General features: G+C 34.9%; 1 protein-coding gene across 5 annotated transcripts in view; it reads left to right on the plus strand.

The window, feature by feature from the left end:
- The first annotated feature begins 111 nt into the window (after positions 1 to 111).
- The window catches only part of IKZF2 (IKAROS family zinc finger 2 (Helios)), a 152,585-nt gene continuing 139,525 nt past the window's right edge, over positions 112 to 13,171 (plus strand). For 2 of the 5 annotated variants that reach the window (XM_008575602.1, XM_008575601.1), the window contains exons 1-2: positions 3,119 to 3,152; positions 3,970 to 4,074. In XM_008575602.1, the coding sequence (XP_008573824.1) occupies positions 3,119 to 3,152; positions 3,970 to 4,074 (139 nt within the window). Of the gene's footprint in view, positions 309 to 1,428; positions 1,619 to 3,103; positions 3,153 to 3,969; positions 4,075 to 13,171 lie in introns of those variants that run through there. The other 3 variants (XM_008575600.1, XM_008575598.1, XM_008575599.1) reach the window with 3 other exon arrangements.

Raw genomic sequence — 13,171 nt, forward strand, 5'->3', positions numbered from 1 at the left:
CCGCCAGCCCGCCCTCCGCCCGCGGGCGTCTGCGCGAGCCCGGCCGGAGGGGGAGATGTGCTCGGGCTCCGGCGGATCGGTTTCTCGGGGTTTGACCAGCTGTCCCGGGCTAACCCTGCTCCTCGCTGAAGATGGAGGAAGTAAAAACAGGATTACCCTTAGCTACAGATCCACTGCCTTAGTTTCCACCACCAACTGCAGTGCACAAACACACGTTAGGCACAGGAAAGAAAGAAAGAGAGAGGACACACTAACAGTAAACACAAACAAAAGGGTGATGGGATTGTTTTACTGCATGCACTGCTGAGGTAAATCTCCGCTTGGCTTTTGCGTGGTGAAGAACAGCTCTTGTTTTATTTGTCTTCTGATTCATAGATTATAGATATAAATATGTGTGTGGTTGGCAAAGGGGGGGAGTGTTTTCAAAGTTAAGTGTAATGATATGGCATCTCGTTTTGCACTGTGATGTGATCAAATGACTTGTTGCTGTTAACCCGTAATAATAATAATATAGGTCTTTTTCTCTGGGAAGGATGGGTTGTGGCTATGATTAGGATCATGATTTCTGTAAAGGACGCTCAGGGAATCGGGTGGAAGATGCTGTCCTCTACCTTCATTTATCGTCCCCTTCTTGTAATCTGTTTCTGGGATGTTAATCGATTAATCAGTTCTCATCTCTATAGCTGTCATGAATTTGGATTTGTTTTGCTTTGTTTTAACTTGAAATCTAAGAAGAAAGATCGGGTAGCCTGGGAATACATTGCAGCTGTCCAGTTAGAAGGGAATATTCAGATCCTGTCGAATTTAAAAAAAAAAAAGAAAAGAAAAGAAAACCAAAAAGCCCCCCAAAACTGGTATGACACATGTAAAAAGGCAGCAGTTAAATCCCTTTGACAGGTTCTGGGATGGGCGAAAGAGATGGAATTAAGATGTAATTTTGTTTTGTCTCTTTTTGCCAAGAGCCAAGAACCGTCCTGTGAAGTTGGCCTGGGCTCCTTGCTGGGTTCTGCCTGACCGTCCCTCCTCTCACCCCCCCGTAATAACTTCGTCCCCTTTCAGTTTTCTTGTCTTAGCTTTTGGTCGATTCTTAAGGAACCGGTGGATCAAGTTTTTTCTCTTGTTAATCGCATTGCTGTAGCACTGACTGACCTCTCTCTCTCTCTCTCTCTCTCTCTCTCTCTCTCTCTCTTTTTTTTTTCCTCTTTCCTGAAAGTACGTGGTGCCATTCCTGAGTGACTTTTCCTACTAGACCATCCCAAAGGGACGAGGGGGAGGGGTAGAAGGAGGAGGAGGAGGGGGAGGAGGGGGGTGTTCCTTCTCTCTCAATTCTGGGTTTTGTTTATCAGCCGATCTGTTTGCTGGATTTGGGCTTTGGAATGACCCACCTGTAAAGTGCTTTTCCTTCCTCCTCGCCTTGACCTCTGCAGGGGGCTTGGCTTGGAGGGAGCAAGGGAGGGAAAGAGAGAAGGGGGAACACAAAAAACTTCTTTCTTTCTCTCTCCGTTTATCTTCAGCCCGACATTGTCACCTCCTCTTTGAGGGTTTAGAAGAAGCTGAGATCTCCCGACAGAGCTGGAAATGGTGATGAATCTTTTTTAATCAAAGGACAATTTCTTTTGTATGTACATTTCGTTTCTCCTTTTTCTTTCTTTCCTTCTGTAGGGGTTAATAACCATTTCATTGATGGGACAGACTTCTTTCACTTCTTCCTGACGTTTCTTTCTTTTTAATATGTGTGTATTAAATGTGTACCTTTTTAAAGAGATAAACTCATTTATCTAAAATATCCGCAGAAACTGCTCCCCTTTTAAACTTTACCGGTCCCTTTCTGTAAAGCCTTATGTAATCATAATTTGAAAGAATTTGATAACAGTACAGCAGGTTGAAATTTAAGTGCTATGTACTGACTGAGTTGGGAATTTGATCTGATTATTCCATAAAGAAAGAAAAGTTTTTTTTTTGGGGGGGGGGTAGGGAGAGTGGTGGTGAAGAAGGGGAGGGGAGGGAGAAGGGAAGTGGTTTTGGAGACAAGAAGTGAAGCTGCCTGTTTTCCAGTAAGTAATGGAGAAATTCCAGGAGCCAGGGCTAAATATACTTGGCGATCAATACAGAAATGGCTCATTGTGAATAATTTAGCTGCTGGTGCAGTGAGAGTTTTGAAACTAAAGGCAAAAAGGACCAGGGCCAAAGGAAAAAAAAAAAGTAAAAATCTCCTCAGGACTTGTCAATTCTTAAACTTTTTTCCTTCAAAGAAGACAGATTATCGATCTTTTCATTATGTGAATCAAAGCTAGGGGGTGTCATCTCATACAATTTACTTTTGTTTCTGAGAATGAAGTTCTGTTTTGTGTCATTGGTGCATGAAATAATTCCCCAAACTTTAAAAAAAGTGATTCCCTCCTGTACAGCCAAAAGTTTATGAAATTTTCAAAATAAGAATGCATTAAGTAGGCTTGGCATTTGTATTCAACTATGGTCTGGCAGGAAATTAAGGTTACATTGAACAGGTGCTTACGCAGAACTGGGGGTAGGCTGAAATGTCAGTACGAGTCAGGGAGTTAGCCAACTGCTGCAGAAATCTTCGAGACACAGTTGGGCACTGAGTTTTTGGTTTTGTTTTGTTTTCTTATGTTTGTTTGTCCTCCCCTTCCCTATTAGAACATGATGAACCAACTTGCAACAATTGTGAATAGAGCTATCTGTATACTGGGGAAGTCCTCAAACTGCAGTGTGATTGTGGGAAGTAGTGAATGGTAAAATACTTAAATCCCAGTTAAAGCTGTCACATTTGGGGTGTCCTCCCTTCCCATTCTTTTTCTTTGAAACAAGCACATTTTGATTAAGAGAGTCATTCCTTTCTTGCTGCAGCCCATCTCACAGCACACTTATCTTTCCTATCCTATCTCCAGCAGGAATCAGATCATTTGCAGAAAGAGTTGAGTGACTTGCAAATGAGCACATACAGTACACTGTAGTATGTTTCTTGGGCACAGGTTGCAGCAGCAACATGGACTAACTGCTTGGAGCTTCAACAAAATTATGAATTTAATGGCAGATACTGAAAAGAATCATTGTGTTAAGAGTATAACCTTTTGTTTTGCAGCACTGCACTTTGACTATGGAAACAGAGGCTATTGATGGCTATATAACATGTAAGTATTCATTTTCATTAATTTGTTATTGATAATAAAGTCATCTTCGCATTACCTGTATTTTAATTCCTGAATTATAAGATTTTATTAAGAATTATGTACTTTTATTTTCTATATGTTCACAATTTTATCTTTAAATGAGTTTGAGAAAATAACAGCACAGAAGCCAAATAAGAAGGAAAAATAGAAATATACTCACTACTTACTAAATTAAGGATAACATTTAAATCAATAGTAGCTTAGCAGATAAACACTTTCCAACTTGAGTTTTTTTCATTTACTTTACTGTAAGTTTAGAATAGGTCAGATAACATATATGTCTACTAATACGGTGTGTACTAAATGTTAACTACTCTGTAACCTAATTTTTTGGACGGAATTAGTTTCTTTAAGTTGACATTTTTTTAGCCAATTCTCTTTTCAAAAACTCAGCTCTCTCTTGGATAGCCAGCATTTTTGAAAATGCTCCTTATGAATACTATATGCTTAAAAATTAAATTAGATGTTAAAAGAAAACTTTTTTTCAATTAAAAGATACTTTAGAAATCAACTACTTCCTTTTCCCTTACTTTACACTTTAGTGTATTACAATAATACACTAAATTTTTAAATTCTGGGACAATTGTAGCTTTTGTTGTTTTATTCATTTACTGTATATTTCTAAATGTTATTATTTCCTTATAGTTTCTTTTAAGGGTAAGATGTATTACCTTAAAATTTCAAAGTTATGCATGCCAGTTTGTTTATGTGCAAAGTTAGTAATTAAATTTTATGTAACAGTGAATAGAGACCAAAAGATTTTATTTTGTGAAAGCAGGTGACAATGAGCTTTCACCTGAGAGGGAGCACTCCAATATGGCAATTGACCTCACCTCAAGCACACCCAATGGACAGCATGCCTCACCAAGTCACATGACAAGCAGTAAGTCTTTGTTTTATGATTTTTTTTTTCCTATTTCTCTAGTGATAGATTTGAATTTGTTAGATCTGTGGGGTCCTTTCACATTGTGGCGTAGCTACTGCTATAGATTTTGCTAAAGAAAGAACAACACAGATTTATTCCTGTTCATTCTAGTACTATAAAACATGAGCCTGCTTACTAGTCTGAACTATCCCAAGGTGGCATTTGGGAGCTGGTGCTTACCTGTATCAGGTAAGAAATGTTAGGATTTGCTGGTTGTTGTTTTGATTTGCCAGGTTTATAACTGGATTTGTTGTTGCTTTTGGAGGAAAAAAAAATGGAAACATATCCTTTCCAAAGGACTCTTCGCAGTAAAAAAAGTGAAATAATTTTATATTGTCTTGGTACAAAGCTCAAACATCAGTGGTAGAATTGCAGAGTTAGTTGTTGTTCTTTGTTGTCTTTGTTTTTTGTTTTTAAACGTGAAAGTTTCTCCTCTGAAGCACTGGAAGTGAAGTGTAATTGAAAATTTATGGACCTCATTTATGTCTATTTCTTGAACAAAGTTGAAAGCATTCTGTTTTAGATTGTCCAGAGAAGGACTGAGAAAATTTTCAGTGATGTTTTGTACTTAAAGGAATAGACAGTTTTGGCTACTATGTTTGATAAAGGGTCATTCATTGGTGTAGTATACATTTTTGTGTAATAAGCAACTTACATGCTATCAGTGACACAATACTTTTATTTATGGAGAATATGGTTTGCTTTCTTTTCATTGTAATGTTTTATAAGTTTAGTTACCAAGTGCAAGTGCTCTATTACTTCTACTGAAAAGTAAATTGAAATCTTGTTTCCCTTATACTTTTGATATGTATTTTATTCTGATATAAAAAGGACATGGGATTTATATGTAAATATAATTTAATTTACAAGGTTTTTATTTGGATGATATGTGAAAAGAAAGGCATTTTCTTTTCTTTTTTTTCTCCGAGACATTTAGTAACTAAAGAAAACTGAATCATGTACTTAATCATAAACATGTTCTTAAGTTAATTCTGATTATCTGGAAAGAACAACTTTTCCTTTCCACTTCCTTCTTACCGCTCTCAAAACTTAGGATTATTAGACAAGTTTTGTAATTAGTAAAGGCTACTACTGAATTATGAGCAAAAGCATATGGAATGCTATTGAGTACATTTTGCAATTCATGAACTTTAAGTTATTTTAGCTATTGAATTGAAGTTATGATTGAACTATTTGCATTTATTTATTTGAAAGGTTTATTTATTTATTTATTAATAGGGAGAACTTCCTAAGAAAATGTCATTTTAGAAGCAGACCTTGAAATTCCTTTATTGTGTAGAAAGGAAAAACTAATAAAATTAGTGAGTGGTTATGCTAATCTCTCGTAATGGATCTTATAGCATTAATTTATTTTTTTGCTAGTTGATTTCAGTTATATGACTATTGCAATGTAGGCAATATAATTTTTACATTTTAACATTTAATGTTCCTAGTTCTTTGGTAGAATGTTTTTATTTTTCAGTTAGCTTTCACATAATTTCCTAAAGAGTAAAGTTGGATTTATATGCAGTTTAATATTTAATATTTAGTTATTGCTTTTAGAAACATTGACTATCTGGAGTAGAGAATAACTGTTAATCAGAAACTTTACTGTAATTTCCTAGCCAGAATATCAACAGGAAAATACTTATTAATTGGCTAATTGGCTCCTTTATTTGTGAATTTGATTCTGGTTTTGAAAGTACTTGCTTCAAAAAGGCAGTTCACTCATCTTTTTAAACAGTGCAAAGCTTAGGCGTGATCAATTTGAACAAATAACTGTGCTTTTGACATTTGAGCTTTTCTCACCCCAAAACAGTAAACTTATGTTTGGTAAAGAGCTTTTTTTTTTTTTTTTTTTAACTTACTAGCCTGTGGCAATTCCATGTTAGTATATTTTTTGGCTAAGCTGCACATGTTTTCAGGTTCTTTTCCAAAGAGTTGCAGGTTAAATATTTTGGCTCTCACTTCAGAGCTGTCTGTTGCATCCTTTATGTTGCCTCTATTTACAGTATCTAGGTTACCCACTTAGGTGTTAGATGGAGAAGATACCCATTTTTCCTCTCTGTTAGATCTAGGAGAATATCAGCATTTTAGATTGCCAAAGCAAATACTGGTAGAGAGAGACTCTTGTCTATTAATTAGAACAAGAGATGTAGAATCGGTCACTCAGATATTTTTCTGTGACTTGGAATAATTTTTGTGTGCCTGTGGCCTGTCAAATCAGTTATACCTGAGATCACTGGTTTTCTTAAGTCCCATGCATTATTGACTTTGTTAAATGAAAAAAACTTATTTTCTGCATTTTTTATATCCGCAAATATGCTTCTTGGAGGGCTGCTGCTTCCAGAAAAAGAATTGTAATTTTGATTGAAAGTTTTAAAGCCAAAAGTAAATGTGAAAACCTTTATGATAGAATAAGATAGTTTCTAGTTGCAGGAAGGAGAGGATGGAGTACATATGTAAGGGAGAAAAAGTTATTTTTAAACAGTTTAGGAAAAAAGGAAAGAAGTAAAACCTTTGATTTTTTGACAACAGCCAACATTATGGTCATGAAGTATCAATAAGGTATGCTAGGCCACTTATTTGTCTTTAGAAAGTGGTACTGTAAGGTCTTCGCCATTTGTTTAAGTTATTTGGTGACTATTCTAAGATGAAGGGTATCTGTACAACTTGCTGTCAGCTATTGTATAAAAAATAATGACAGCAGCTATCATTATTTGACAGTGCTAGAATACATCACCGGCAACTTGGGAGAGAACTAAAAATGTTATAATGCCTGACAGTTTTCGGTTTTAAAATTCAACATGTGAGATAACCTTAAAGAGAAATAAGAGGTAATAGTGATCCTAAAATTTTATAATGACTACTTCCTATGTCTTAGAATGAATTTTCTTGGAGAACTTTAGACATTTTCTTCTAGAATAGAGATCTCTTTGATAAGAAGATGGGCATTGTTGCCTGAGATCATTAGTGTACATATTGAGTCTTCTGACAATCTTCGGCGTCAGGGATGACAGTATATGCCTTGATGGCTACTGGAAATACACAGTGTTAAGTGATTTTTAAAATAGAGTCTGGAAGCTAGGAATCTGAGACAGACAACTCAGACAGAACAATATAAAAATAATCCATATTGTATTTTGGCCCATCAGATGAAACTTACTTTGTGATCCCTTCTGTTTCTGGCTTAGCTCATTTCCAGTCCTTGCATAGTTGCTTCAGTATTGGTTTCAAACTGTTCTGTATCTGCAGCTGACTATTTTGATATTTTTTTAAGGTTCAAAAAATTGTAATTATTTTAATTTTTCTTATCATCTACTTTTACAATGCCAATAAGTAAATTTTCTTTATAGGTAGTTTCTTTAATGGTATGAAAATACATCATGACACAAAATTTATTTCTATTACTTTAAAACCCTTAAGTGGATCAGCTGTGCAATCAATAGTATTTATCAGTCAGTTTGATGGCCAGGTGGCATGTATGGAATTGGAAGAAGTAGTAATTCTAGTTTTACAAGGCTCTGACCAATAATCAGGTCAGGGAATCTAGTTTATTCTTTTCAGAGTGCTTCATATTCATTTTTTTTTCCTAGCTAGTTTCCATTTTTAGAACCTAGTGAAGCAGAAGTATATTATAATTTCTATTTTTCACATGTGGAAATTGAGGCTTGAAGAAATCAATTGACCTCTTAGGTTGCTTAGCAGAAAAATGAAATTATCAGGAGTGGGACATAAAACTATGATATTACCTTGTGGATTAGTTAGATAACTGGTGTCTTTACAATGTCATCATCTCAGGGTGTCCACCATCTCCAATACTGACACATGTTTAGTGACAAAAACAGTATTACAGAAATAGAAGAATGTTATTATGAGGGTGAAGCGATATCAGATAATCTTGTCAAGCAAATGTTGTCATGAGCTTTTTAAAATGTAGCCTATACTATGGGACTCAGTAGCTTTCTGAGTTGTCTTGTATACCTAACTTTGGCAGTCACCCTTAGTTGGATTTCTATTGGATACACCCTAATATAACACCAAATGGGCTTGATGTAAAATCTCGCTAGGTTTTGAATAGTCATACTTAGGTTTGTGTATGTACCCAATGCACTTTACATTTAGTTCTTGCTAGAAAATTAAAAAATAACAACAACAACAAAAACCCACTTCTGATTTGATTTTTTTACAGCTGTCAGAGGTAAGTGTCATGACTAGGTAGCAAAAGATAAAAAGGAATAAAAAGGAAACTAAAGGAGGTATATATTTGCAAATAATTAACAGCAAAATGATGTCTTTTCTTTTCTTTTCTTTTTTCCCTGTTGCTTGTTTCTCCTACCTCCCACTTTTTAGGTTGCTTATTAGTGAGAGTTAAGGTTTGTCTTCAAAAAACAAAACAACTTACTATAGAGAGATTATTTTTATTGCCTCTATCTTTGACTAAATCTGTCTTTCCTGCTGGAAGTACTTTTTAAAAATGTAACATGATTGATTAGATTCTATTGGGAGTCTTCCTGTAAGATGTGATGAATTAAAATTTCTCGGTCCCATGCTCTTGTCTCCTAACTTTTGATATATTGATATATTCTGGATATTCATATATTTTGATCTTATGACATTCTGAAACATCAATAGCAGGGTCACAGTTCCAAAATGAGGTAGAATATGTTGTTTTTCTTTACTTTTTTCCTTTATATCTCTTTATATCAAATATATTTGTTGATCTGGTAATATTTTCCTTTTGTGAATTAATCAAGACTCAGAATATCTCTGCTTTGGAATAGATAAGGACTACTTAGGAACTGTCTCCCTTATTGTAAATGTTGTCACCACTGGAGTGAGAGAAGGTAGAGGGGCGTAATTTATCGAGTGTATATAGGATGCCCAGCACTATGCTAGATGCTTTCTACATTAATTCACATAGTCCTCACAACAACTCTGTGAGATGGGTAATTAATTAATCCATTTTATAATGCATAAAACTGAGGTTCAGAAGCTGTAGATTGTAAGTGGTTAAAAATATGGGTTTTGGAATTACACTGGCCTGTGTAAGAATTCCTGCTTTGCCGCTAACTTGCTGTGTGATCTTAGGCATGTTATATCACATCTCTGAGCTCCAGTTTCCTTATCTGTAGACTGAGGATAAGCAATACCTACCTCACTGGGCTGTTGCGAAGTTTAATTGAGGCAATATGTGCAAAATGCTTAGCACAGCTCCTGGCACATGCTAAGACCCAAAAAATAGTCACTGCTTCTGTTATTCAGAGCAGTCAAGTTACTTTTTCATGGACCCATAACACATAAGAGAAAGGGTTTGTTTTCAGATCCAGATCTGTTTGAAATCTGGGTCTTTTGCTCTTTCCTGTTTACTACATAGGTCCATGGAATAGAGACAGGTATTTATAATAATTTAGGGAAAAAAATTGAAGAAAAAATTCACTATTATTTAAGGCATCTGTGAAGATTTTGATTAAGAAAGTAGAGTTTGTCTATATATCTATTAGAAAATTTTTAAATTGGGTTTCAACGTTCCTGAGTACAGCTTTGTATTTTTGGTTATATGCAAAGAAAATCATTGTTTATTATTGGTGCTCCAAAGACATTGGTCTATTAATAATGAAGAAAGAAAAGGCCCTCTTAATAGAGTAGCCTATCCCTATTGAGAATCAATTCGTTCTTAGAGAGTCCCCATCTAAAATATAACCTCATTTGATGCTTCTGGCAGTACCATAAATTCTCATTTGATGGTATCTAATCAAATTGTAGGCTTTATTGTTGTTAATTATGCATTTTGGGAGTAATAGTTTAGGTGTTTTAAATTTGAAGTAAGCTTAAAAGATAATTATTAGTTATAGGTACTATTTTGCTGTATCATTTTAGTTGATTAATTCAACAAATATTTGTAGGCTACCTTCTATGTGCCAGGCAATATAATGTGAATGCAAAGGTGAATAGCACACCATCGTTGTCCTCCAGGAACTCATACTCTAGGGGGAAAGACAGACATCTAAACAGGACATTATACTGAAGTAAGCTCAGTGCCTTGGTTATTTTTTGGGGGGGAGGGTGTAAGAGGTGGTACTAGTTTGGGAAGATTTCCTAGAGGGAAAGGCTGCTTGAGCTGAGATTTATTAAGTGAACAGGATTTAGGAGAGAAGTGAATAGCTTTTTTGGTAAATGCTGCACCCAAAAGGAGAGGTGAAAAATAACATGCAATATTCTGGGAAATACAAGCAGATTGGTATTTCTAGAGTGTAAACTTGGAGTCTAAGAATTTGAGGCTAGACGTGACTTTACTGTAGAGTTAATCAGAGCAAGATGATGGCATATCTTGTATGAGAGGAAACTTGGCTTTCAATTTCAGGGGAACCAATGGTTTTAACAAAGCAGGTGACATCAGTCTTTTGACTGGCATGGATCACATTGGCTGCAGTGTGGGAAAAAGGTTGTAGATGGGGACCCGTCTGTAGGCAGGGGCATCTTTAATAGGCTGTTGCACTGACTATGAAGTCATGAGAGCTAGTAGTAGTGGGGATAAAAAGGAAGAGAAAGATTTGGGTAATATTTAGCAGCTTAAAGTGAACAAGACTTGGGTAGTAGAGTTAAAGAGAGGAGGCAGTTAACGATGACAATCCCTAAATTACTGGATAGATGGTGGTAGGTCCCATTAGTGAAGACAGGAAATACTGGAGCAGGTTTTCAGGAAAAGATTGTTTAGTTTAATTCTACATACAGAGTTTGAAGCACCTGTAGGGTAGAATTTGGGAGGGGAGAGCAGGCAGGTGGATAAATTTAGACTGAAGTGTGAATTTTCCTAATTAGTGAAAACTAATATGTAGCTTGTGGTTTGGTTACTTTGCTCCTGTATTACTTAAACAGTAGTTTAATATGTCTTAAAAATTCATACATAAGTAATTCTCAGCATTTGATCAGTGGCCTTATTTCCCCACTTGACCCACTAAATCAAAATTCTATATTGAAATATATGAGCAGATGCTTTAATAAACTGTTTGTTTAATGGAATCCTTTTATGCTAGTCTCAGAAGTTGGATTAATTGATGTGATTAACTCACTGTGTTTTAAATAAAATATGTTAGTCCTTTCCTTTAAGATTTTGTGGTATATTTAATATCATAACTTTTATGGTTATATTTTTTAAAAGATCATAAGGCTAATGTATGCCATATACTCCAATACCTCTACTCTAGTGATTTGTCTTTCTTCTGTAACCTATTTCTTTACAAATAAATATGTAATGTAAAATACATGAGCAGATTGTTAGCTAATTATTTGTCATTTCTGCCACATTAATAGCTAAGGAATTTAACATTCTTATCCAGAGCTGTTTTGAAAACTTTGAGATAAATATGCAGACATGAAATTTATTATTTTAAAATGACTTGGTATATATAATTTTTTAAATGAGATAAATATGCAGACATGAAATTTATTATTTTAAAATGACTTGGTATATATAATTTTTTTTTTAAAAATTGTAATAATATGCCCCTTGGGGTAAAACTATCTAGAGGCAAAAGTGTGGTATAGAAAACATCTTAATCAACATAATTATTATCTTAAAATATCTATTACAGAATTCCATCTTAAAAATGTAAGCTCTGATTACCCAAGACACCATGGAATTCCAAATGAATGTTAATGATGGAAATACATACTTCTGAGATTTCCTGTATGTGGAGACTCAGAACTCTCTAGGGAAATATTTTTCATCTTTCAGTTATTGATCTAGCAAATGTTTATTAAGCTCTTACTTTGTGGGATGCATTGCTGGTCCTGGGGAAAAAAAAAAAGATGTTTGGGTGTTTCATGGAAAAGGATGTTATCTTCAAGGGTGTAAATGCATTGATGTTTTATTTGAGATTATAATACTTCTTATTGAATTTAGAAGTAAATAAGTGTGATGTGCTCACTGTGATTTATGTCCATCATAGATGAATTGCTTCTTACTTTTTACTTCCAAGAGTTTTTCAAAAGTGTATAAATTTGAATATGTACAATAAAGAGAGATGAAAGGTCAACCAGCCACTCAGAGAGGTTCCCAAAGGATAACATTTACCTCCTAAATTATTTATAATGTAGAATTTGGCCCTCATCCTTGAAAGTTCTGAAACTTGATTTCTGGCACACTTAGACTGGATCCCTATCTCAGGAATGACTCACATTAAACAGGCTTAAAAAATTGATATTTAAAATCAGAATGCCAGTTTATGTCTATACCCTGATTAAAAATAAAACAAACAAACAAAAAACCCAAGCAACTAACATAGGATTTGGATCTCACTAGTTGGCTTGACCAGATCATTTTGTTCTTGTGAACTGACCTATATGGGTAATCAGTGAAGGTCATTTGGTGAGCAAGGAATCTGAACAAAGAGAGTTAGTTATATCATTCAAATGTTTAATGGCATCAGACTAAGAGAGCCTAATATATTCAGCATCACAAAAGAGATAGCATTGCCACTGGGATCATTATGGTTGAAGTCCTTTGTATAATTTTTTCTCCCTTGAATGGACATGTATTTAAATTTTCTAGATCTAGGTTCAGCCAAAATACTTCTGAGAGTCATTTCTTTTTTTTCTCGGCTTCCTTGGCTGAATCCCCCAGATTCAGTCTTTAACCTATATTAATACATATAATCAGGTTGCAACCAATTCTTGCTGGACTGGGATCCTTTTTCTTTAATGTGATTTATGTTTCTGCTTTAGATTTGTTAAATGTTGATTTTATAGCTTAACTCTTTGAAAGCAATCTTATAATGCCTATAAAAGATACCTCAACTACTGTTGCCATGAAATAAAACATCCATTCACAGAAAGGTTGACAGGTGATGTGGTCAGCAGTTTAAGAGGTCTTAATATCTGTTTTAGATGAAGATGTAAAATAGTGCTGCCACCTGAGAAAGATGCCTTAAGATAGCTCGAGATCTAGAGGAGCTTCCAGTTTATAGGTTAAAAGAAAAATATCACACCAGTTTTATGAAATCATTGAAGTAATCCGATCACAGCAAATGAGATTTCGTAGCAAAATTATACC

The sequence above is a fragment of the Galeopterus variegatus genome, unplaced genomic scaffold, assembly GCF_000696425.1.
Source record: "Galeopterus variegatus unplaced genomic scaffold, G_variegatus-3.0.2 Scaffold1216, whole genome shotgun sequence".
NCBI lineage: Eukaryota > Metazoa > Chordata > Mammalia > Dermoptera > Cynocephalidae > Galeopterus > Galeopterus variegatus.